The sequence below is a fragment of the Dreissena polymorpha genome, chromosome 15 (genome assembly GCF_020536995.1).
Source record: "Dreissena polymorpha isolate Duluth1 chromosome 15, UMN_Dpol_1.0, whole genome shotgun sequence".
Classification (NCBI taxonomy): domain Eukaryota; kingdom Metazoa; phylum Mollusca; class Bivalvia; order Myida; family Dreissenidae; genus Dreissena; species Dreissena polymorpha.
In genome coordinates, this window is record NC_068369.1 from 54,563,316 (window position 1) to 54,591,116 (window position 27,801).

At 35.0% G+C, this 27,801-nt stretch overlaps 1 protein-coding gene across 4 annotated transcripts in view; it reads left to right on the top strand.

Moving 5' to 3' along the window:
• Positions 1–27,801, top strand: part of LOC127860095 (uncharacterized) — a 40,343-nt gene that overhangs the window by 5,577 nt on the left and 6,965 nt on the right. Inside the window, exons 4-10 of one of the 4 annotated variants that reach the window (XM_052397900.1) lie at positions 4,146–4,599; positions 6,006–6,086; positions 12,119–12,253; positions 14,662–14,774; positions 16,188–16,214; positions 22,677–22,881; positions 26,924–27,070. In XM_052397900.1, coding sequence (XP_052253860.1) covers positions 4,146–4,599; positions 6,006–6,086; positions 12,119–12,253; positions 14,662–14,774; positions 16,188–16,214; positions 22,677–22,881; positions 26,924–27,070 — 1,162 coding nt within the window. The remainder of the gene's footprint in view (positions 1–4,145; positions 4,600–6,005; positions 6,087–12,118; positions 12,254–14,661; positions 14,775–16,187; positions 16,215–22,676; positions 22,882–26,923; positions 27,071–27,801) is intronic. The other 3 variants (XM_052397901.1, XM_052397902.1, XM_052397903.1) reach the window with 3 other exon arrangements.

Below are 27,801 nucleotides of genomic sequence, written 5' to 3' on the forward strand. Positions count from 1 at the left end.
TTAACGGTAAGAAATGCGTTTTGGGATATACTGTGAGGTCACAGACCTAGTTTCATAACTTTGACCTATACTTTATAGTATGATAAATCCAATAAAAACACATATTTTTCTTCCCTTTTTATCAACGTTTCAGCTTACGCCTTCATCAGGATAACACAAATAAAAACAGAAAGCAGATGTAACTTAATTGACTTAAAGTACATTAAATTGCGGGAAAATGTACGTCAATAAAATGAGCGTCAATTAAATGAAGCTTATCTTTCGGATTCAAAAATACACAATTTTCTATAGAATTATATATAAAAATACTAATAGGAAGAAACAAAAGTAGGCTAAATTAAATTGCAGAGCTAGTCTTTTATGTTAAAAAGAACTTTGTTATTCATACCATTGGGGTATAATGTTTTAAGTCTATGTATCCAGTAAGTTTCTTTACACAGACGATTTATGTTGTTGCACAGTGCTGATCTTCATTAAGATGTGATGCAACCAATGTTGAAAATGCAGGGTCAGAAAAGTTTGTTAAAATCGATGACTGTTCATTCTCTTTGACACCGTTTGCATGGTTTGTCAAAAATTATTTATAACTCTAAACTGCAATTTAGCAGAATTATGTCCCCTTTCAGTACTTAGAAATTTGGTTATTGCAAATGTGCAACAACTCCATATCACTGTTTCTACCACAGGTATTCAACAGAAACTTCACACATGTTTGTGGGGTCATTGAGTCAAGTCGCTACGGAAACGCTTGAGCAGAATTATGCCTATTTTTGTACTTAGAAATTAGGTTTTGGTAAACATGCAGCATCTTCATACCACTTGTTTCACTACAGGTGTTAAATTGAAACTTTGCACTTGTGTTTGGGGTCATTGTTTGTGGTAACTGAACAAGTTTAATAAATCTTTCTATTGCATCTTTCTTTCTATTGAATTTTTGTTGAATTGCATCTTTAAAAGTAAAATATTCCTTGTATCTTGGCATTAAGTTGTATATCTTGTTAGGACCTAGTTCCAGGGCAGTACACTTTCAGATCATTCAGCTTTTGAACTTTTGAAGAGATGCTAAGCCTTGTCAGCAAGCTGGACCTGATTAGACTGTGTCTATTCTTTACACTGTATAATGTGTTTGATCATACGGAGTACAATTAAAACTAAGTGAGATAACAAGTTAATAAGTTTAATCAGCTTTTAGCAATGAAGTGAAGTGGTTTTTACCAGATATTTACACCTCACATAACACTTAAGTTGGATAGGAAAATCGCTGTGAACATGTAGGGTTTTTTATTTATGATGAGATAAATTTTAAAGTATGAGGCCATTCATGTTTTATTGTTTGGTTTAAGAGAATTCCAGGTTTTGGTATGTTAAACAAGGAAGCATTACAAATTAAAAATTAAAATACATTTATTTTCACATCAAGAGTCTAAGAATGTGTAATAATATTTCATTTCTAAGTCTAAAAAATAGAATAAAAATGGGTGTCCTTTATGTATTTGGCAACATCTTCTGTTAAAACAAGTGTAATTAAAAATACATTAAGCCACCAGACTTTCAATTGGGATATAACACTATGTAAATAGTTGAAACTTAATGATGTATAAAACTGTTATGGTCGTGCCACCATTAAAGCTTTTAAATATAAAGTATTAATGCTTTTAAATGGATGTTTGCAAAAAACCTGTTGAGCCAGTTCCATTAAATTGATCATCATTACTATTTGTTATATATCTGTAGGAGTGGGATGTCAATGAAAAGTCATTTTAACCAGGTTTTCCGAAGGAAAGAACTGCTAATTAGATTGGTGAATGTCCGCGGGCGGGAAGATGAAACAATTCTAAATGAGCTTGTCCTGGCCATAACTATGTCGTTCATTGTGAGACTTAAAAATCATTTGTCACATTTGTTCACCATCATTGGACAGTGTGGCATGTGAAAGAATTATGTTGATGACTGCAACGTCAAGTTCACACTTTGAGTTTAAAAGTCAAAAATGGCCAAAAATTATCTTGTCCCGGCCATAACTATGTCATTCCTTGTACTCGGTACATTTGTTCACAATCATTGGACAGTGTGTCATGCGAAAGAATTACGTTGATATCTCCAAGGTCAAGATCACACTTGGAGTTCAAAAGTAAAAAATGGCCATAAATGAGCTTGTCCCGGCCATAACAATGTCATTCATTATGAGATTTCCGAAGGAAAAAAACTAATTATGAGATTGGTGAATGTCGGCGGGCCAGCGGAACAATTCTTCCGAGCGCAACTCCTCCTTCACTTCTCAACGGATTTCAATGAAACTTTCACATAATGATTCTCACCAAGGGGCCTGGCGCATTTTGTGGGGATTTTATGATTCGGTCTAAATCAAGGTCGCCATGATGACTAAAAATAGATTTAATTTCGCATTGAAATTGTTTAAGGGGGGTAACCAGGAACAATCAGTAACAATGCACATTTTGAATTGTTTCCCTTTATCAGATTTTTTTTCATCAGTTAGTTAATAAGGTGTAAAGCATATGGGAATGCGTACATCATTGACAAAGACATCATTGACATTGTGTTTGTGGCAAAAACATTATTTCTAACACCTGTCCTGCAATTTTTACCTGGACCTGTTGTTCACTTTTTACATACACATCCAACAGTACATTGTACTTGGTTCCTAACCATTACTTGTTGCTGTGTTAACATTTACACTTGAAGAGTAAAATGTTTGCACTTCTTCAAAAACATAAAACATAATATAGTTTAATGAAGTTATTTAAACAAAACTTCAACAACCGTAAACATTAGTCAGCAGAGAAGCTGTTTCAAATGAAAACCTGGTTTTGTGACAATTTTGTCCCTTGTTTCCCTTAGATTATTGATAATAATTTTAATAAATCGTAATCATGTATGCACTACATTAGAACAATATTTATGTAAATAGATAAATTCAGGGCATCTTTTCAAACATTTAGCTCAGACCTGTTAGAAAAACATATGCATGTATAAACAATATTTGTGAAGAAAACATCAAATGGAAATTGTTCAGCCAAATGTTTCAATGTATAGAAAGTATATTCTTTGACTTACTGAGCAAAGACTTCTAAGATGAAAAAATAGTTCCTGAATATTAAAATATTAATAACAACATGTAGTATAAGTCAGATTCATGAGTGAATGACTAATTAATTATGATGAAATAACATTTTAAAAAAGGCTTCTTATTCAGATGTGTAAGCACAAAGCTGGCATTCTGTTTTAGCTTGCAGTTAGTAATGCACAGTCCTCTTCCAGGGGTACAGACTTGACTACTTTGTTACAGGGGTACACCCTATGACACTCCTCTGTTACAGGGTTACAGACTCGACTACTCTGTTACAGGGGTACAGACTAAGACACTCCTCTGTTTCAGGGGAACTGACTATGACAATCCTCTGTTACCGGGGTACAACCTATAACAATCCTCTGTTACAGGAGTACAGACTATAACAATCATCTGTTACAGGGGTACATACTATAACAATCCTCTGTTACAGGGGTACAGACTGTAACAAACCTCTGTTACAAAAGTACAGACTATAACAACCCTCTGTTTCAGGGGTACAGACTATAGCAATCCTCTGTTACAGAGGTACATACTAAAACAATCCTCTGTTACAGAGTTACAGACTATGACAATCATAAGTTACAGGGGCACAGACTATAACAATCCTCTGTGACAGGGGTACAGACTGTAAAAAAATCTCTGTTACAGGGGTACAGACTATAACAATCCTCTTTTACATGGGTACAGACTATAACAATCCTCTGTTACAGAAGTACAGACTATAACAATCCTCTGTTACAGGGATACAGACTATAGCAATCCTCTGTTACAGAAGTACAGACTATAACAATCCTATGTTTCAGGGGTTAAAACTATAGTGATCCTCTGTGACAGGGAGACTATAATCCTCGCTTACAGGGGTACAGATTATGACAATCCTTTGTTGCAGGGGTACAGCCTACAACAGCAAAGCATTCAGGGCTGCCTTTTGTAATTCTATTATTAGAGTACTTGCTATGCATGCAATGCACGGCACCATATGTTATTTGTAAATGTGATATAATATAATTCCGAGGTATTTATTATTCGATTATACGTTACAATAAACTTACAGGGGTACAGACTATGACAGCTGGGGAGAGGAAAGTGATGAGGACCCCACGCCCGACCCCACAGCATACATGCCCTACCAGTATGGGGTCCCTCCGGTCGTGTTCGGGGCTCCCTTCCCCATGTTCTTCCATCCCCCACCACCACCCATACACCATCACCAGTCCAGACGTAGGAGGAGGAACGAAAACGACTACCCACAGTCAGGAATAAAAAGCCCGAACTATGGTCAGACGCGAAATCCTTTGGGAGAGAGGTATGAAGATGTTAATAGGTCAGTCCCATCCAAAGGAAAGAGAAAATCAAAACAGAATCGAGTGCACTTTAGTCAGCCTAATCCAGCCCCCAACGGTTACTATGGTTATCCTGGATATCCAGCGTTTATGCCGTACCCTGGGTACTTCCCTCAGCCATATGAAGATCCCAATAAACGGAAACATGAAGACAGTAAATATAAGGTATGCTTGAGGAGTAAGTAAGATGGATGTTTTGTGATGTTGCCAGATAGCAACAGATTTTAATTTTGTTTCAGCCTCACTATAAAAAATTATGAATACAAATTTACTTATGTTTTACATGCTTACCTTTATCAGATTTTTTGGTACATGATTTGACTTTACATGCTTTTATCAAGTACTTAAAACTGTATATGCTTTTATAAAGTACATTTTTCTGAATTTTTATATGCCTGTCTCTTTATGTGATGTATTATTGGAACACTCTGGTTGATTGCCGGATGGATAGTCCATGGTTGGGGGGCGGCTTTTTCCTGTTTAAGTCAGACAGTTTTATCAAATCTTTCTGGAAATGTTTGATGACATAGAATGGAGCCCAAGTTCTATAACCAGCCAATTTGCACCTGGCTTTTCTGAGTAATTGCCTTTTTTATTTGCAACAAATGCAAAATTTTCTGTGTTTTTTTCACTTTGTCAAACTTTCTGGAAATCTTAGTTGACAGAAAATGGACAATTAGTTTGATCACCAGCAGATTCTTTTCAGGAATTTTAGCAAAATTTGCTGCTTCTGCTCTCTACATGCATCTTAAATGCTTTTCATTAAATGCTTACTAAAATTTCTGTAAATTGATTTTAACTTTAAATAGAGGTCCTGTTCAATAACCAGTGTAAACACACGGGCACTTAAGAGTTACTGCTCTTTGCTTTACAAAAGAAGAAGGAAGAATTTGCTGTTACAGCTTTCTTGACTAATTCTCTTTTTTCTGAATCTTTACCAGAAATTCAAGATATTTTGTGCTGATAAAATAGAAGTCAAGTTTGATAACCAGTCAAAAAAAAGGCATCTATGGGGTCCATATTTTTAGACAGGCATATATTTCTGTCCAATCACTTCTCAAAGTTATTGTATAATGGCTTGTGTAATGTTGGTATGACAATGTTGTGCTCTGCATGCAAAAGTTTCACAGATGTGTTGTGTTCAGCTCATTTGCTAAATCTTCATTCAAAATATTTTCTACAGGCAAGCATTACAATTGCATTTATTGCAAATATGAGCAAGTATAACAGTTGTTGTTCTTTGATGTAATCTTGTCTAACATTTGTAATATATCATAAACAAAATTGTTTAAAAAAAAGAACATCTTTATGTAACTATTTTTTTAAGATTTTGCTGAATCTACCAAATAATGTCAAGAATTTAGCTTGCTAGTATTTGTTTTTCGTTCAGCAGTTGTGGAAGGTTTCACAGCACACAATTGCTGTAAGCCTTTTTTTTTCATTCAACAGCAATCAGTTATTTACTTTTTAACTAGATCTTTACCATCAATCATATCAGACCAGATGTTTTTTTGTCACATGTAAGCTGTGTTGCTAGTGTTGTTGCATGTGTGTGTGTTTGTATCGTGCAGTACATTGAGCCCCGGGACACACCATACTCCCCCTCCGGCGTCTACGGAGACCATGTGTACAACAGATTCAAGGACCACCCTGTAAGAGTTTGTTGTTTGATATCTTCAATATGAAAAATTGTAAATTTGCTTATTTAAATGAACTTTTCATATTTGTTGAGCCCGAATTCTGAAAGCTCAATATAGCAGTCATACTGGTTGAGTGTATAATGTGTGTGTGCAACAGAGCTTGTCCAGACTGTAGGTGTGTCATTTATTATTCAATTTTAAAATCTTTTTTAGAAATAAACACTACCATCAGATGATTCCTAATGTGTAACACCTGCATCATTACCTCAAAAGTCAAGTTCACACTTAGAGGTCAAAGGTTATATTCTACCATAAAACCATAAAACTGGCTGTGTAGACTGTTACTTTGTCATTCATCATGCAGTTTTAAGATAGTTATCACAAATGACCTGCATGAATAGAAGGTTTCAAACATGTAACATCTGTGTCCCTACCTCAAAAGTCAAGGTCACATTTAGAGATCAAAGTTTGACTCAGCCATTAACTGCTTGTCCGTACTGTACTTTATAATTCATGATTCAAATTTAAAATATTTTACTGCAAAAAAAAACACCATGATAAAAGAGTTTGTCAATGTAACATCCATCTGCCCACCTGAAAGGTCAAACTAAAAGGTCAACGGTCATTCTTTTGTCATTTGACAGGCTCGTATTGACTGCAACTTTGTCATCCATTATGGAATTTTAAAATAACTTACCACAAATAAAAAAAACATGAGGAGACAGCAGGTCTTGTGTTATCTCAAATGGCAAGGTCACATTTACAGGTCAATGATCAAATTTGGCCACACAAAAGCTTGTCTGTTTCCAATTTGTCATTCAACATTCAATTTTGAAATTACTAATGTCCACCATGATATATAAGGACGATATTTCGCATGTAAAATCAATCTACGTATTACAAAGGTCATGGTCAAACTTAAAGAGTTAATGTTTAATGTGGCCATACAATAGCTTGTCTAGACTGTAACTTTATTATTGTCATCTCATTATATTTTTTTACTGCAAGGTTAGGGATAACATAGTTATGTTGGCTATTGTTCAATACTGTTTATGTAAATAAATACAAATGGACATTGTCAAAGTCCTTCCAGAAATTATGTCTTGGCAAGACATTGCCTTATTTGGATTTTGAATGTATGCTAGCGCTTAAGAATATTGCTTTCTAAGTTTGTCCAAAATTGTGAGGTCAAGGTCACATAAGGTAAAACATTTTCATGATTCAGATTGTTTGATAATTACACTCATTATTGACAATGGGCATGCCATGTTGCTGACATGCTTCAGGTGTAAGGTTTGAATTTATAACTGATGCTTGCTGAAAAGTGCATTCTAGAATCCTCTAACATACATGTGTTTTGAATTTAAATAGTTTATTTGTGAGGCATTGAAGTTTTCAAAGGAGTTATATGTGATTTGTATTCTATGAACAACAATATTTCCATTACTTATTTTGTTAATTTGACTGATAGGTTTGCATTAAGGAAAGTGCTTCAATTAGATTCATTAACATTATTATTTGGGTGGGTTAATACTATCAAATACATACATTTTTTAACCAGGTTTTCCGAAGGAAAAAACTGGTTATTAGATTGGCGAATGTGGGCGGGCTGGCTGGCTGGCTGGCTGGTGGGCTGGCTGGGTGGCTGGCGGGCTGGCGGAATAAGCTTGTCCGGGCCATAACTATGTCCTTCATTGTCAGATTTTAAAATCATTTGGCACATTTGTTCACCATCATTGGACGGTGTGTCGCGCGAAATAATTACGTCGATATCTCCAAGGTCAAGGTCACACTTTGAGTTCAAAGGTCAAAAATGGCCATAAATGAGCTTGTCCGAGCCATAACTATGTCGTTCATCGTCAGATTTTAAAATCATTTGGTACATTTGTTCACCATCATTGGACGGTGTGTCACGCGAAATAATTGCGTCAATATCTCCAAGGTCAAGGTCACACTTTGAGTTCAAAGGTCAAAAATGGCCATAAATGAGCTTGTCCTGGCCATAACTATGTCATTCATTGTGAGATTTTAAAATCATTTGGCACATTTGTTCACCATCATGGGACGGTGTGTCTCATGAAAGAATCACGTCAATATCTCCAATGTCAAGGTCGCCACGACTAAAAATAGATTTAAAAAAAAAAAAAAACTTACATAGGGGGTTAATTTTTTTTTGGTCATTTCAAAAGTTCAGTTTGAGTTTTCTCCCTTTATCAGATTTTTTTTTTCACAATGAAAACCTGGTTTTGTGACAATTTTGTCCCTTGTTTTATCATTGATTGAAAAAAAAATGTGTTGAAAGTTTGCTTTGCGAAAGACATGCATATTTGTTCTGTAGTTTAACAATAGTTTTTTAACTATCAGTTTTATAAAATTTTGGATGATTAACCCTTTGCATGCTGGGAAATTTGTTGTCTGCTAAAATGTTGTCTGCTGAATTTCTAAAATTAGCATTTTCTTCGATTTTTTTCAAAGAATACTATAAGAATAGCAAACAGTTTGGATCCTGATGAGACGCCACGTTATGTGGCGTCTCATCTGGATCCAAACTGTTTGCAAAGGCCTTCAAAATTTGGTTCCAGCACTGAAAGAGTTAAAAACCAGTCTCCTGCCATGGTTGGTTAAACCCATCTTATCCTTAACATGAATGTACTAACCAATTTGTTTTGGTATATTTTGGTTAATATGCTAACATATATCAATGCTCGTTTTAATTGAATGTCCTAAATATTTTATAGTAAATCTGTTTTTGCGATCTTTTCTGAACAGAAACATTTCAATTGAAACTTGATTTATATTTTTAGATATTCAAATTATGAATTTAAAGATTCTTTCACAGTCACATATACTTTAATAATTAAAATCACTGCAAACGATATAATTTATGGCAACTTTAAATTTCTTTTTATATTTATATAAGCAGATAGTTCGGCAGACAAATAGTTTTGTAGTTGTTTTACCGTTTTAGTGCTGTAAGGTATAATACCCTTTATGAATTTTGAAACATCTATTACTGCCAACAGTGAAGGGAAGCAGGTACACAGATAGCAATATTCTTCTGTTTATTCTCCAAAACTGTATACTTTATTTTGTTTTTTAGCCATATAATTCACTGAATAGTTAAAGCTATACAACTTGCCCAAATGTCTGTATCGGCATCCTAGTTATGCTCTGGTAAATGTGAAACATCTCAATATCACTGTTTCTACTACATCTATTCAATAAGAATAGCATGCAAGATGGTTATATGATTTAGCATTTGATGCAACAAGAACATATCCCTGTAACCATTACAGGTATTCAGTTGAAACGTTGCCTATGTTTTGTGGATCATCATCCTAGGTCACACACCAAGGCCTATAACTCTGACCTGCAATTAAGCATAACTGTGCTTGTTTTTGTACTTTAAAAGTTCTCGAAAATGTTTGAATGCAACAACTCCTATCTCTGGTTGGCCTGTAAAGCTATCATGGGGTTGCATTTAGGGCCAGTGAGGTCATGGTGACTGTTTCTAAAAATGGGAAGAGTTTTCACTCAACAGCTTAAGTTTGGATGGAGGTAATTTCTGTAATATTGTGTTTATTTACCTTATGTATGTTGAGATTGCCTTTTGGGCTAGTGGGATCAAGGTCACTGATAACAAAAATATGAATAAAGTTTCCACTTAATTACTTTAGGCCACGACTTTTATATTTCTTGGTTTACAAAACCGCCGACCCTAATTTTTGGAAAATGGGAAAAAAAATAAAATCGGAAAATCGTCTTTTTTTTAAATATTTTATTCCCGACCGCACTTCAAAATGAGCGAAATGAGAAAAAAACGATCCGGTTTGAGTACGGTTGCGAATAAAATCAAGTAAGTACAATCAACGATTGGTTCACATATATTGCAGAGATCGGGATATTTTTCAATGTGACACATTATGTACCAGTCCTTTTATGGGCACTTCTCAAAATTTATTTCGGGTAAAAATTACAGACAATAAGAAAATCAGCGTCAGTCAAATGTCGACCCCATCAAAATTTATTTCCGTGTCTGTGACGCAACTATATTGTTTAACATGTTAATTATATTAACAAACCCGATAGTATTTGATAATAAGTATAAATAATCCAATAAAACACTGCCATTATTTACGATATATGTGTTTAGGAATTTTGTAAACACGTCCGCCATAGTTTATAGGAACTGTACAGAAAGTTTGGAAATCGGAACAAATCGGTATATCTCGGAAAATCATTGATAAATGTATTTGTCGTTTCAATGCTTAGGGCCGAGTAATTTCGGCAAATCGGAACTCAACTTGTGTAAAACACTAGCTCAATTAACCGTTAAACTCCGCCTCCGTTCTCTGCAAAAGATTCGAAGGCGGAGCTATGCACGTGCTTTTATTAAATTGGAGGATTGCAATTGAGAAACAAACACACGATTGGTTCGGCATGTTGATAGCTAGACAAAGGAAGCCAATTCTTCGGCGCGAAATTTGTCGCTTTATTGCTTCCGACAGAAAGCGGCTTTCCTTTGATGACGTCAAACTGTCAATTCACACAGACTGCACATTTTCGGAAGACGTTAACTGACTCCTTGTTTACAATTCTAGTAAAAAAAACACTTGCTAACATTAAACATTGGATTAAATTATCAAAATAAAGCAAAAGCGAAGTTGACAAATATGATTAAATTAATTCGCGTCAGTTCAAATAAGACGTTTTGCGTTGTAAATCAACGAGTTTTCATGACAACAACAACTTTGACAAACATTACCGCGACGACGCATGGATCGATCTACCTCGATTTTTTTTTCATGTACGATCTCATAAGTCGAGTAAGAGCAAACACATACCGGGTAATTTGTGTATGAGTAGTTTATCTTATATAAGATGTATGCAACGGGCATCGCATTGCGTAATGGTGCGCATCCAATTATGGAAATGAAGCGCAGTTTTTCGTTTTAATGGGAGAAGAACGCATGTCATGTAATGGAGTGTTTCAAATTGCCTGATGTTACATAAGGTGCTGTTAGGACTCATTTCATTTGAAGATATAGATGTGTTTCATTGCATAATTTGATTTTTTGTCTCTGTGTTAAGGTTATAAAAGATATGTTGTCTTTGTTCTGATGTTATTAGCATTATCTTTTTTTTCCAATGCTGTTTTTTTTTTTTTTTTTTTTTTCGACCGCCCGATGGACCATTTTCAAAATAATTTTTGTAAACCAATAAAAAAAAAAGTCGTGGCCTTAGTTTGAATTTAGGTATTGTGCTGCAATTTTGGTTACTAGTATATAACATGATGACCTAGGTAGGGATTGCCTTTGCTGTTAAATAGGTCATGGTCACTGCTTCTAAAAACAAACAAAAAAAAGGTTTCTGCTTAATATATCTAGCTTTGAAGGAGATATTGTGCTGTAATTTTTGGTGTAGGAAGTTTATATGCTGACCTTGCTTGCAAAGGTAAATAAATTTATCTTACTAGTAATTAATAAGTGAAAATCCTATTTTTCCGGTATGGTTAGATTTAAAATAAATTTACAAACTTTTATCTTTCAATTACTACTCTTTTTATTTTTTCTCTGTAACTGTTTTACATAGAATTCTACTAAAAATATGTGTTTGTTGTCATTATATTAGTTGACTGAAAGAAAAGGTTAAATTTGAAAAGCAGAAGAATAATTGTGCTCGCTGTCTTTGAACAGCTCTTGTTCAATTTGAATTACCCTTTATGTTTTTGTTGTCTTTTTACTTTTGAAGCTCATACACTTTTATTTTGCATAGCCTATCTCTTAGTAAGGTACTTTTTCTCAGAGAAAATATATGTGGCGTTCTGAGAAAACTGGGCATAATGCCTGTGCGTAAAGTGTCGTCCCAGAATCAGGGACGACACTTTCCGTCTAAACAAGATTTTCGGTAAAAATGGACTTCCTTTAAACGAAAAATACCATAAAGCGGAAAGTGTCGTCCCTGATTAGCCTGTGCAGACTGCATTAAGCCCAGTTTTCTAAGAACAAGGCTCATATAAATAAAAAGTGTTTTCTTCATTACAGGATCAGTTATTAGCATTTTACATGAAAGACCACCCCCTATTTTCTGAGAATCTTGTTAACTGGTTAGTTAACCAGTGGCTTGATGATTTTATCCCCGACCTACTTTACGATGCGATAAGTGAACTGGGAAATGCGGTTGGTATTTACATAGATAGTAAGGGGCACTAAATTAGTGGCATATTCACTTATATCATGCTTTCCAATAAATTCTTTTGTCCATTTTGCCATTTTTAATAATTTTTACTGAATATTACAATTTTTGTTCAGTAATTCTTTTTGTAAACGTTGCTTAAATAAAACAGGACCAGGATGCTTATAAGTGTTTGTATACATCCATAATCCTTATCTGTTATCCGTTTCTATGAAAAGGTCATGTATAAGAAAGTTAAATTGCTATATTGCATGCACTTTGCAATTCAGATTGATATTTGAACCCTTATTTTATTGATCTTTTAAGGTTCTTCTTTATGTTTAATTTCACCATGATGCTTAAGAATTAATTCAAATATAGGTTAATACCTTTTAAAGTGACATTTATTTCCTTTCAACTTTGAATGATTTGTAAAGCAGATAGCTATTCGTTACGTGGCTTAAATGTCCCTACAAAATCACTTGGAAAGCATGATATTATGCACAGGGCTTGATCATAGGCGCTCTATCACCCTGCAACATGTAATCCTTAATAATACGGCTTTTATTAGGCAAATTTGAGGACAAAATTTTCCTTAATATTTAAATCAACTATTTATCTTGCAATCTTTAGTTATCCTTTATAGAACAGCTTTTGTTAGGCACATTTGAGATAAAGCCTTCCGTAAAATTTAAACCAAATATGTATCTTACAATCTTTAACTGACACTGTTCACTTTTCATTCCAGTTGCTTTTTGTGAATTAATATTACTCAATTTGCATACATTTTTGGCACACCTGAGCACAAAGCTTTTTTGGTCAGTCTATGCCCTTAGTCAGGTGATGAGCATGTTGTGATATAAACTTTTACCACTCCAATCATCCAACATAGATTAAACTATTGTTTATCTTGACAACATACAGGGTTTTTTTTAATCTTGGTTAAATTTGTTCAAAAACTAGGGAACCAGGTCAAATTTTTACACTTTTTACGACTCTAAATGCCACAATTTGTGATTAAACGGAATTTAAATTTGTTTGAAATGTTTATCTGGATAATCATTACATCAAAAATCAAACATAAAATTGGTATTCTTATAAACTTAAGACTTTTCAGTTATTATAAAATGTTTAAAAACTTGAAAACATTTTTTTTTTAATCTCACAGAGTGTATTGTGTTTTTACTCTAGTCATTCTCTTCCAACCAATAATAGATGTCTTTGGTGTGGGATTATTACTTCATCTTGATTTGTCCTTAAGTTGATGTAACCTAATTTTACATGAAGATAGTATTAATTGTATAACATACAATAAATATGTTTCTTAGACGTTTTTTTTATAAAAACCTCATATACTTTTGCACATTCTAGAAAACACAAAATATTGTTTAATTTAGGTTACATCGAATTAGGGTTTCTTTAGTATCCGTATTTGGTCCTGGTTACATATATAGTTTTAGTAAAGGGTACAGAAACATTTTAAGAAAAATGTACATAGTACATCATTCTGCACTTAATGTTTAGTTTTCTTTGAAAGGATATTTAGTTTTTGATTGTTAAAATAACCAATATTTGGATTTTCAGCATTCTTTTAAATATGCATGATGTTTTATCATTTAGTATGGCTTCTACTTTTAAGATGAATGTATGGTTCACTTTGAGTATATTGTAATGTTCTACTATCTTACTTATGTCTTCGGTCTATTATCGTACTTACATGTCTTGAAGTCATAATATTCACATTATTTCTACTTATCAAATTTTTTACACATGCTGTTTATTCCATATTATTTTATTATATCAACCACTATTATCACATGTATTGCATTGGTATTCAGTGTTTTTAAGTGTTTTTTATGTAAGTTCCATATTGTGGACCTAAACAAATTAATAGATCTTGTGAATTTTAAATGTTGTATATACTTGGGTGTCTTTCAGTATTGGATTTAAAAGTAAACAACATTTCATGGTATGCTTTCCTTTGGTTTAAAGGAAAAAATCAAGGATTTATGACTGGCAATTCATTGTTTCAAACACTAAAATATAGCTACAAGTAGTGAACAAATATTAATTTCAGTGAAACTCCTATTCCTGTTTATATGTTTGAACAGTAAATTATATTATTTGCGAAAATATCAGTATAAGTATGTATTGTAACCAAACAGATTAACAAGCAAAATATTGCACATTCCATTGTAAAAAAATCAGGGATTTTGAAGTGTTTTTCTAGCCTAAATCTGTTAAACTGTCCCTTCAAAAAATCCAATCTTGTTTCTGGATATTTATCATAGACAAATGAACAAATATTTATAAACTGTTTTCATGATATTTGTACTTAAAGTATATTTGTTTAAGAAATCAATTCTCGCAGTTATTTAATATTAACTGTTTGTGTATGTGCAATTTTCTATAGCCGAGTGCAGTGGACACCATGATGGGGCGAGTACGTGATGACATTCTTGGTGACATATTACCAGGTCAGATCCACGAGGTTGTGCGGTCAACACTCTCAGAGATGGTGGATGAGTAAGTGACTGGTTATCTTGATGACAATTGAATAGTCCTGTTTCCATGGCAATTAAATTGTTGTTTTTTCAAAAGCAATATAAGAGTGCCTGTTGTCATTTCAATATAAGTTTCCTGTTGCTATATGAGGCAACTGGGTAGACCTCACACACTCAGTAGGTGTAGTTCTAATTCTAACATTAACAGGCAAATATTTTTGCAATTGAAATAAGAATATTTTGACTTCGTCGTGCTCAGGTTTGTGATTTCTCTCTTATTTGTTAATGAGTAGATTAGCAATTATGATTGTGTTATTATCCCTCCCCCAAAAGGCGGAGGGATATGGAAATGGGCTTGTCAGTAAGTGCGTCTGTAACAAAACTTTTCATGGCTATATCTCAAAAACTATATACGATATTGACATGAATTTTCATTCTTGTATAGATATCAAGGAGGAGAAGTGTCATGCACAATTACTATAACCCTTCACTTTCTTTAATAAGAGTTATTGCCCTTTGTTTAGTTTTTTGTATGATTATTTTTTTCATGGCTATATCTCAGATACCATGCAAGATTTCCACTTTACACTTCATGGGTGTATTGATATTAATGAGGAGAAGTGTCATGCTTAAGAACCATAACCCTGCACTTTCTTAGAAGTTATTGCCCTTTCTTGTTTTTGTATGATGTAATTTTTTAAGGCTATATCTCAGAAATGCTACAAGATTTCAACATGAAACGTCACGTGTGTGTAGATATTAGTGATGAGAATTGCAATTAAAAAAAAATTACCATACACTTAATTAGTACCTATTAATTATTACCCTTCACTTAATGATTATTTTGTATATCAAGGGATTTGCATTGATCTATAAACACATTTTATTTTTCAGGGGGATATCAATGCAACAAATTTGCTTGTTTATTTTGAGTTTAATGTTTTATGGTAAAACATTTTCAAATAGATATATTGTAAAGATTATAAATCAATATAAAAATATTCAAGTAGATATATTGTCATGATTATAAAAATATGTTATAGGAGACAATTGTCTTCAAACACAGGTGTATGTGTTTGCTATTTTCTTTTATTAATGTGTTTTCATTTGGTGGTTTTATTCAATAGCAATATGTCAAAAACTGTCTGTTATGTAAAATATTGAATGGTCTGATGACAAGCACCCAAGTCTGTTGGATATGTTACATAAAGGAAATTTTTACATTTATTTGTTACTCAAAACATTTCCAAAATATAAACTAATGTCCGCTTTGCACATTCCATCATTAAGACTGCACATTAATATTACACAAAAAACTTTCCCAATATTGGACAGCTACTGTTCCAAAATTAATTTTAATTAATTTAAATGAACAGTGTGAACACTGAGTATGTTTTTAGAATTGAAAAAAAATAATCAAATCAAATTTTAATAGATGGCCAAGCCATGCTCAGCAAATCAGGTAAAATTCTGCAAGGTGTGGTCAGTGTCAACTTGTGTTGATTTGTGAGTGTTTATTGTTTTGTGTTAATGTGGAAGAGGTTTTTGTGTTTAACAGCAGAATAGTATTTAAGAGAGCTTGAAAAGATGCTTTTTAACTCTTACAAGAATGTCTTTATGTTAGTGTAACCCTATTTATGTTCACATACTAGGACATGCTAGTAAACTAAGAATTGTTCATACTAATTACTTAGTAAAAAATATTTTTGATCTTTTACTTCTCAATTTTAGTTGAGAGTTCATTCAATTTTTTGTAAGCTCACCTGATTGCTCTTACTTCTCAATTTTAGTTGAGAGTACATTCAATTTTTTGTAAGCTCACCTGATTGCTCAGGTGAGCTTTTGTGACCGGTCTTTGTCTGTCGTCCGTCCGTCCGTCGTCCGTCCGTCCACATTTGTTCGTAAACACTCTAGAGGCCACATTTATTGTCTGATCTTCATGAAACTTGGTCAGAAGCGTTGTCCCAATGAAATCTCTGTCGAGTTCGAAAATGGGTTGTGCCATGTCAAAAACTAGGTCACTAGGTCAAAAAAAAGAAAAAACTTGTAAACACTGTAGAAATCACATTACATGCCCAATCTTCATGTTACTTTGTCAAAATGCTTGTCTTAATTATATGTTGGTTGAGTTCAAAAGTGGTTCCGGTCCGTTGAAAAACATGGCCGCCAGTGGGCGTGGCAGTTTTCCTTATTTGGCTCTATAGAAACCTTGTAAACACTCTAAAAGTCACAATTTTTGCCATATCATCATGAAAGTTGGTCAAAACATTGGTTTTATTGATGTCTCAGACGAGTTTGGAAATGGTCCAGATCGGTGAAAAAACATGGCCGCCATGGGCGGGGCATTTTACTCTATATGTATATAGTGAAAACATGTGAACACTCTAGAATTCACATTTTTGGCCCAATTTTCATGAAATTTGGTCAGAGCATTTGTTTCTTTGATATGAGAGTTGAGTTTGAAAATGGTTCCGGTCAGTTGAATAACATGGCTGCCAGGGGTGGGGCAGTTTTCCTTATTTGGCTCAAGAGAAACCTTGTAAACACTCTAGAAGTCACAATTTTTGCCCAATCATCATGAAAGTTGGTCAAAACATTGGTTGTATTGATATCTCGGACGAATTCGAAAATGGTCAAGATCAGTGAAAAAACATGGCCGCCAGTGGGCGGGGCATTTTTCTCTATATGTATATAGTGAAAACATGTGAACATTCTAGAAGTCACATTTTTGGCCCAATTTTCATGAAATTTGGTCAGTATATTTGTTTCCTTGATATGAGAGTTTGTTCGAAAATGGTTCCGGTCAGTTGAATAACATGGCTGCCAGGGGGAGGGGGGGCAGTTTTCCTTTTTTGGCTATAGGGAAACCTTGGAAGCACTCTAGAAGTCACAATTCTTGCCAAATCATCATAAAGTTGGTCAAAACATTGGTTGTATTGATATCTCGCACGAGTTTGAAAATGGTCCAGATCGGTGATAAACATGGCCGCCAGTGGGCGGGGCATTTTTCTCTATATGTATATAGTGAAAACATGTGAACACTCTAGAAATCACATTTTTGGTCCAATTTTCATGAAATTTGTTCAGAACATTTGTTTCTTTGATATGCGAGTTGAGTTTGAAAATGGTTCCGGTCAGTTGAATAACATGGCTGCCAGGTGGGGGGGGGGCAGTTTTCCTTATTTGGCTATAGAGAAACCTTGTAAACACTCTAGAAGTCACAATTTTTGCCCAATCATCATGAAAGTTGGTCAAAACATTGGTTTTATTGATGTCTCGGACGAGTTTGGAAATGGTCCAGATCGGTGAAAAAACATGGCCGCCATGGGCGGGGCATTTTACTCTATATGTATATAGTGAAAACATGTGAACACTCTAGAATTCACATTTTTGGCCCAATTTTCATGACATTTGGTCAAAACATTTGTTTCCTTGATATGAGAGTTGAGTTCGAAAATGGTTCCGGTCAGTTGAATAACATGGCTGCCAGGAGGGGGGCAGTTTTCCTTATTTGGCTATAGAGAAACCTTGGAAGCACTCTAGAAGTCACAATTTTTGCCCAATCATCATTAAAGTTGGTCAAAACATTGGTTGTATTGATATCTCGGATGAATTCCAAAATGGTCCAGATCAGTGAAAAAACATGGCCGCCAGTGGGCGGGGCATTTTTCTCTATATGTATATAGTGAAAACATGTGAACATTCTAGAAGTCACATTTTTGGCCCAATTTTCATGAAATTTGGTCAGAATATTTGTTTCCTTGATATGAGAGTTGAGTTCGAAAATGGTTCCGGTCAGTTGAATAACATGGCTGCCAGGGGGGAGGGGGGGCAGTTTTCCTTTTTTGGCTATAGAGAAACCTTGGAAGCACTCTAGAAGTCACAATTCTTGCCCAATCATCATAAAGTTGGTCAAAACATTGGTTGTATTGATATCTCGCACGAGTTTGAAAATGGTCCAGATCGGTGATAAACATGGCCGCCAGTGGGCGGGGCATTTTTCTCTATATGTATATAGTGAAAACATGTGAACACTCTAGAAGTCACATTTTTGGTCCAATTTTCATGAAATTTGGTCAGAATATTTGTTTCCTTGATATGAGAGTTGAGTTCGAAAAATGGTTCCGGTCAGTTTAATAATATGGCTGCCTGGGGGGGGGTAGCTTTCCTTATTTGGCTATAGAGAAAACTTGTAAACACTCTAGAAGTCACACTTTTTGCCCAATCATCATGAAAGTTGGTCAGAACATTGGTTTTATTGATATCTTGCACGAGTTCGAAAATGGTCCAGATCGGTGATAAACATGGCTGCCAGTGGGCGGGGCATTTTTCTCTATATGTATATAGTGAAAACATGTGAACGCGCTAGAAGTCACATTTTTGGCCCAATTTTCATGAAATTTGGTAAAAACATTTGTTTCCTTGATATGAGAGTTGAGTTCGAAAAATGGTTCCAGTCAGTTGAATAATATGGCTGCCGGGAGGGGGGGGCAGTTTTCTTATTTGGCTATAGAGAAACCTTGTAAACACTCTAGAAGTCACAACTTTTGCCCAATCATCATGAAAGTTGGTCAAAACATGGTTTTATTGATATCTCGCACGAGTTCGAAAATGGTCCAGATCGGTGATAAACATGGCCGCCAGTGGGCGGGGCATTTTTATGCCCCCGGATTGATAGATCAGGGGTATATTGTTTTTGGCCTGTCTTTCTGTCTGTCATTCTGTCCCAAAACTTTAACCTTACAGTAAAGTTTTGCAATAACTTTTGAAATATTGAATATAGCAACTTCATATTTGACATGCATGTGTATCTCATGGAGCTGCACATTTTGAGTGGTGAAAGGTCAAGGTCATCCTTCAAGGTCAGAGGTAAAAAAACAACACAAAAAACTTTTACCTACAGTAAAGTTTTGCAAAAACTTTTGAAATATTGAACATAGCAACTTCATTTTTGGCATGCATGTGTATCTCATGGAGCTGCACATTTTGAGTGGTGAAAGGTCAAGGTCATCCTTCAAGGTCAAAGGTCAACAAAAAAAGCGGCGCATTAGGGGGCATTGTGTTTTTTACAAACACATCTCTTGTTCTCTATATGTATATAGTGAAAACATGTGAACACTCTAGAAGTCACATTTTTGGCCCAATTTTCATGAAATTTGGTCAGAACATTTGTTTCCTTGATATGAGAGTTGAGTTCGAAAATGGTTCCGGTCAGTTGAATAATATGGCTGCCGGGAGGGGGGGGGGGGCAGTTTTCTCATATTTATATAGTAAAAAAAGCTTGTGAACACTCTAGAAGTCACATTTTTTTGCCCAATCATCATGAAACTTGGTTAAAAGATTGGTTTTATATATATCACATAAGTAATGCCATTATTATTGCCTTTAGATTGTCCAAATTTTCATTATATTATACAAAATCCTTGTAAACACTCTAGAGGTCACAATTTTTATTTCAGATTTTATGAATCTTGGTCATAATATTTATTTTTGTAAGCAAAGTTTGATGTTTGGTAAGGGGGGTCAACACAAATTATAGGTCACCAGGTCAAATCTTACAAAAACAAAATCACTCCATATGCCAGAGTTTTGGTTCAATAATGATGAAACCAGGATGTTTGTCTGTACAATATCTAGGTCAAGTTTGACGTTTGGTTAAGATTGAGTGAACCGACTTCTCTCAGGTGAGCGAACTAGGGCCATCTTGGCCCTCTTGTTTTGTTTATATTAACAAGTGAAACTTCAAAAATAGCTCATTAGTTATATTCTTTGATTGCATTTTAAAATAATTCAAACCCTTTATGCCTAATACTTTTAAATTCCATAATGAAAGGCACCCATGAGTGGGTTCTGGGTGATTGTTTTCTACCTATTTGTACAGACTTTTGCTTCTTCATTCTTGTCAGGACTTGTATATAACTTTGAACGATTATTCCCCCTGACCCAACAATTCATTCCCCACAACTATGCTCTCTGAAGAAAAATCGAAAATCTAGATTTAAGGAATGATTTGTATACAATTGAGATGTTTTATATATAATTTCATGCTTTTAGGTGAAATGTTAAGGTCTCTATTCAAGGTCAAGGGACATATGTTTTTGTTAGTACATGTAATGTAACTCTTTGATTCTTCTGAGGACTTCCATCAATCTTCAAACTACTTTTCTCCATTATCAGGTGGTATGTCAAATACAACTCCAATGCTCATCAATAAAACATCACGGTCACAACTCAAGGTAAAAAAAGAAAATAAGTTTTTTTAATGCCTTGGAGAACTTTTAAATATTATATTTCCACATTACTAGAGTAAGTGTCATGTACAACACCCATGCTGGTTAGAAGTATGTTTTTTCCATTAAAGTTATTAATGTATAGCCTCCTGAACATTTATGTGATTCATGGGCATAATGTCCAATACGTCTTGTTTAGATGAATAAATAAACAACCCCAAGCATGTACTTTTTGTTATTGTCATATACAGTTTATTTGACAGAGAAATGAAAGGTTAGAGACTAAATACAAGCCGTTCAGAAATACCCACACAATCTCTGTCTGTGTCAGAATTGCATACTTCAAGGATATTAAAAACTGCAATAAACAAAACGCATACATATAGCACATGTTTTACTGTTCATAACTATCTGTGACAAATACAAGAATGATATTCTTTTGATGGCTTACAAGTACACATAGAAAATGCATGGTAAATTGTGTATTAGCTGCAAGTCTTGGGAAGTCATGTGTTTTCCATTGAATCACTTTGTTTTTACTGTTGATTTAAATTTAAACAAAAGATATGCAAACCTCTAATTGGGTCACAGAAAACATGAGGTGGGGGAAGGGTAAGTAATCATGTACAATTTTTATGCAATGACTTTACTTGTTCCAAGCAATGTATAAAATCACCTTGTTGACTTTAAATTGTGTCTTGAAATTGATTTAAATCAATTGTTTATTATTGTCTGAAAAATATGAAGTCTAATAATGTATAATATTGCATGACATAAATTAAATCTTGCAAATGTGTACGTATTTTACTTGTTTTGGCTGTGGTTACTGTTAAATGTAAGGGCAGGTTAACTTGAAAAAGAAGCTTTTGACTGCTTAGTTATTTCTTTAACATTAAGCATATTAATTGCAGTGCTGGTGATTTTATTTTATGCTGTATTAAATTAATTTGTTCTTGTTGCTTTAAAATGAGGACTAGAGCATGGAATAAATTTATAGAACCCAAGAACATGTCTCTTATAGAGTTGTTATAATGAAGGAACTTTTTTGTGCTTTTTATACCCTGATTGTGTGCCAGAAATTATATTTCAGTAAGCAAGTTTTTGTTTTATTAACCTAACAAAAAAGGGCTATTAAAGAAATGTATTCAAAGACCTTTTATCACTAGCATTATATTATTTCGGAATGTACATATTGCTTTGGAAGCATGAATCTTATGTCATTTTTTTGCATGAAAAATCATTTGTGAAAATTAAAATATTTTTTAAAAAAAGTCATTTAAATATGTATGACTTTTCTTGTAGGAAATTTATGCTATCAAATTTAATATGAATTTTTTAACTTTTACTTATCTTACAGACACAATTTTTAATGGAATGTGCTGTTAAATTTAATAAATTGATATAGTATTGATTGCTTAATTTTTTTATTTTAAATGATTTTTTTTTGGAAGGTCCTAAATAAATAAAAGTATTTTGTATCAATTTAAACTAAACCCTGATCTTTAGTTGATATATTCAAGATACATTATCACATATTTTTGCTTTCTGCTCTGTGCATTTTATCATCCTTGTCAATAGATACTTTATGCTCAATATTGTTCACTGTATATTTTGATTTCATGCATGCATCTCACATCAGATACACCAGTGTTACCGCAAAAATCGATAATCCCAACTTGATGGCATGTTGCCAGGTACATGCTGTACTCACAGACGGATGCAGACCCCCTGGAGAGCTTCCTCACCCGACTACTCAATGATGCTGTCCAAGAGGCTGCTGGTGATGTCGTCAAGGAGACCATTCGAGAAATGGCAAGAGACCATGTGGACGACAAACACCATGGCATTGTGTATGATGACCTGTTTGAAGATTATATGGACGATGTGGGGACTAGTATTGTAAGTTTGTGAGTCTGAGAATTGTATTGCAACCTAATTCATTGTTAAGCATTATTGGCACAACATCAACAATTCGTAAGTTAGTTGAAAAATATTAGTATTTGTTTCTAGCTAGTGATAACAATCATATAAAAAGCTGATAGCGCAATGTCAGGTAATTCCGACAGTCGTTTAATTTCGACACTTTTCACAATATTTATAAGACTAGACTTAAATCGTCATCATCCCGTATGATTTCGTAGTAAAATGTGACGTAGTTGGTGTTGTGACGTCACCAGATAACATCTCTCTATGGAGCGTCTCGCTGTTTACATGTAGGTGAGTCATTTAAAATACGTACATTGTATTACTTTGCGAATTTTTCTAGCGTTATGGGCTTTGATAAGGGAGGTTACATAATGGTCAATTACGTCCCTTCAGTATTTCGCTGTATTTCTGGTATTTGAACAAGTTCTAGTATAAAATTTGTTTCACTTCACACTGTATTTGTGTTTGAATGGCGCCAAGCGTTTTTTAAACTATGATTTGTGGGGTGTCGAAATTATCCTCCGATTTTATACGATGGTGGGTAATTCCGACACTCCAAATGTTTTCAAGCATTACCAGCGCATATATATATTTATATAGTCTACATTGCAAAATAGATTGTTAAATAGAATTACTCTTTACATTGTTGTTGACGCAGCTGATTGAATATTATATATATGTATTTAGCTCTCTTTCTATATTTTTTCAAGCAGATTATTAAAAAAAAGAGCTTTGTAAAGATTTTGAAGGTTATTAATTAGCTAATGATTTTTTTTTTTTTTTTTTTTTAAGCACGATGTCACGGCAAATTGCGTCAAAACCTAAGTACAGGCAATATTCGCCTTCAAAATTAAATGCAGCAATAAAAATGGTCGAAAATGGAATGTCTAAGAAAAAAGCTGCACAAACTTTTGGGATTCCACGCACCACACTTCTCGACAAACTGTCTGGGAGAACATCTGTTAGTGCAACACCTGGTCGCACAACTGTACTCACAAAGGCAGAAGAGCAAGTGTTGGTCGATTACTGCAAGCACTGTGCGAAAATCGGTTACCCACTTAAACGATATGAACTTTGCCTAGAATTCAAGAAAGTCCTCGATCACGACGGTCGATCTAACCCTTTTAAGAACAATCTGCTCGGAAAAGATTGGTACAGCGGGTTCATGAAGCGCCACCCTGATATTTCCGAGCGAACAGCGTCTACTCTTGGTCACCAACGAGCTATTGTGAACCAAGCGATGATTGCCAATTGGTTTCAAAACTTAACCACCTACCTTAAAACCGAAGTAGATGATTGGGAACGTCTTGTCGGTGATCCTAAGAGGTTCTTCAATGCAGACGAGAGCGGTTTCCCCTTGTGCGTAAACACGGGCAAAGTACTTGCAGAAAAGGGAGTACGACATGTGTACCAGGTAACAAGCAGCAACAAACAACAAATCACTGTCATGGCTTGCTTCAATGCTTGTGGAGATTATGTTCCACCGTTGATTGTCTATCCGGGTCAGCGATACCGTGATACGGGCATAGGTGAGTTCCCAGACGCCATATACGGCATGTCAGATAATGGCTGGATGGATAGCCAGCTGATTTTATCCTTTTTGCACCATCTGGATGTCTTCATTGGTCAAAAGCAGATACAAAGGCCCGTGATATTGTTTGTAGATGGGCATTCCACACACATGAGTCTTGACGCGGCGCAGTTCTGCTATGATCATCAGATCATACTCTACTGCCTGCTTGAAAATGCCACTCACGTCCTACAGCCCTGTGATGTTGGCTTCTTTGGTCCATTAAAATCGGCCTGGAAACGACAAGTGAAAAGCTGGCACACTGAACATCTTGGTCAAACTTTCACCAAGAAACAGTTTCCTGGTGTATTTCGCAAATGTTGGGAAGATGTTTCCAAGATAGAAAATGCCATACATGGTTTTAAGCGATGCGGATTATTTTCACTGAATCCCGAAAATATTGACCAATCCAAGCTTCATCCCTCAGAAATACATGTATCTGTTGGTTCGCGTGGTGACGAAGGCTCTTCAAAAGAGAAGCACTGCAGCGCTCCTTCAGAAAATGGTGACCAGCCTGTAAGCGCTACTAATACAAGCGCCGAGACTCTGACAAAAAGTTCCGCATCTTTACCCGGTACTGTTGGAGCTTCGCCGGTGACAAGTGCTGCACATACGCTTCCAATCCAAAGCCAACAACAGAATGAGGGATCCGTCAGGGTTGTACAAACTGGCCGGGAACATCAGGTATCCGAGTCATTTGCTATTCTTCGAGTACCAGAGCTAACCCCCAAAAACCCTGTCAAAAGACTTCGCAGCAAGCTCCCAAAAGCGCTTTCCGGGCAAGCGGCATTGCAGATGCTGAAAGACCGCGAGATTGAAAAAGTTGCTCAAGAAGATGCTAAGAGAAAGAGAAAAGAAGAAAGAGAGCAGCGCAAGAAAGATAAAGAGGAGGAAAAAGAACGGAAACGTAAGATCCGCGAAGAAGAGAAGCAAAAGAAACAGGAGGCAAGGCGTCTTAAAGAGATTGTTAATGCGCAGAGGAAAAGGCGTGCTGACTCAACTTCTTCGTCTGACTCCGAAAGAGATGTCCACTTTGTTGAGAGCGACGACAATTTAAATGATGATGCTCAGTGCCCAGGATGTGATACTGATGACGGTGATCCCAGTGAATGGGTTGCATGCACGAAATGGCCGAGAAAGTGGCACATCTTGTGCACTGGAGATGCCATCCTGTGTGAAATCCCAACCGAGCAGATCGGGCAATATCCATTCATATGCGAATTATGCATGTGACAATAGGTGAAAAAAAACCACCGTGGCTCATTTGCCACATGTATATTTGTGCGCCGGTATAAGTTATTTGTTGCGATTACATGTCGCAATATTTTAAACAATCATAAGATGGACTTCTATTGATTAAATGGGAAAAAAATCTGTTATTTTATTATTCAATATAAAAAAAAACTTGCCTCACAATGTAATATGTTCAGTGAAGATATTGAGTCACGTGGGGGCACAATACGAACTCTAAATGCAATTTATTTATAATTTTCTTATTAGTGATTAACACTAGTTTAGTATAATCCTATTTATTTAAGCTCGATTGCATCGAAAGCCTACGACTTATTGAGACACTCTCGAGTCTGTTTCCTGGAAAGAACCAGTACTTGGTGTCTGTGTAGATGATAATGAGCAAGGTTGAAGTAGAGATCGAACCCACGCACTCCTGATCGTTAGGCGGACACCACATTCACTTAACCACCGCAACCTAATTAACACTAGACATTAAAGAGATCGTGACATTCTATTAATTGAGAGATAAAATGTAAATAACTGATAAGAACAGTTGTTGAAAAATAATACAAAGACAAGTGTCGAAATTACCCGCTAACTGTCGAAATTACCCGCTAACTGTCGAAATTACACTCCGCCGCGTTTAGTTAAATCGCTGGAAGTTTTGAGTTATGCCGACAACGGTAATAACGTTCGTTAGCAAAATCCTTAAGTCAAAACGGCGTTTTTCCATTAGGTTTGGGCACTTGGAGGGTAATTGCGACACATTAGGACTTAATCAAATGTTACTCTTAAGGTGTCGAAATTACCCGACTTTGCTCTACTATACAGTTATCTTAAATGTGTGTCAAAAAAACTACATTTTCTTGTTAGGTACTGTTAGTAAATTATTTGAAAAAGAAAGGAAAAAAAGTGCGCACCTTTTCTAGACTGAAAGTTCATCAGTTATATGGTGATTTCAAATTGATTTAAATAATTGAAAAATAAACCAGAAAATCTTGACACCAAACCATTGTAAACTGATCAAATCTTCACTTCATCTCACCTGAACTGGACCAAATTGATTGGGCTGTAATTTTACAGTATTATCCCATAATTCATTTCAATGCAGGAAATAAATATTGAAATTACGATGTTTCTTAAGATAAAATTTATCTTAAGATGCTTTGAGATAACAAAGATTTGGGATAATTACCTCCTATATGTTATCAGGTTCAGGATGCCATCTTTGAGCTGATGTATGAGGACTTCCTGCGTGATGAGGTAATACACGGGGAAGTTGAAGAGCTGCTGACAGAGGTTGCCAAGGAGACGCTCAGTCACTATGACAACAAGGTCATGAGGCGGGAACTTAAAGTGGTACGTAATTGTTACCAACTAATATGGAAATTAGCTTGTTTGTTCTTTGTGAAATAAAAACTGTTTGTCCTAAAAAGCTGTGTGAAAATGGTTGCTTGAAATTACAATGGTGAGGTTACTGAGGGTATTATATCAATGATTAATTTAAGGTGTCCCAGGCTATGTATGGTTTTTATTTAGGGTTCTTTTCATAAGTTGTTTGGGGCAAAACAAATGTATGCAAACCTCAACTTTCATACTCATTTTTCATTCAAAGCATACATTTCTTACAGTATTGATGTTTCCTTGTTTTGTCCGCATTTGGATAATACTCTCGAAGATTTTGTATCAATAACAAAGTTGGATTCATGGTATTATAAAATAGTGTAAGTGCTATTGTAATGCCTTGATAATTAAAAAAATTGGCAAGCAATGCTATAAAGACTATCATATGAATTACCGGTAAATTAAGAGATAAATGGAAAGCAATTTGAAGTATTTTATTGCATTTTTATACCTATTTCTTGGGCTATGTGATGGCTATGTGACGGAAAATTGTTTCTTTTTAAACTTGCACATTTACCTAGGAATCAGCTGCCATGAGCTCCTTGCTCATTTTTAGCTGGGCTGTTTTCGGAGAAAACCCGAGGTATTGTCATAGCCAGCTCATCGTGTCGTGTCCGCCGTCCGCGTCGTGATAAAACCTTGACATTTTGTCAAGGTTTTGAACATTGGCTCTAAACTCAAAGTGC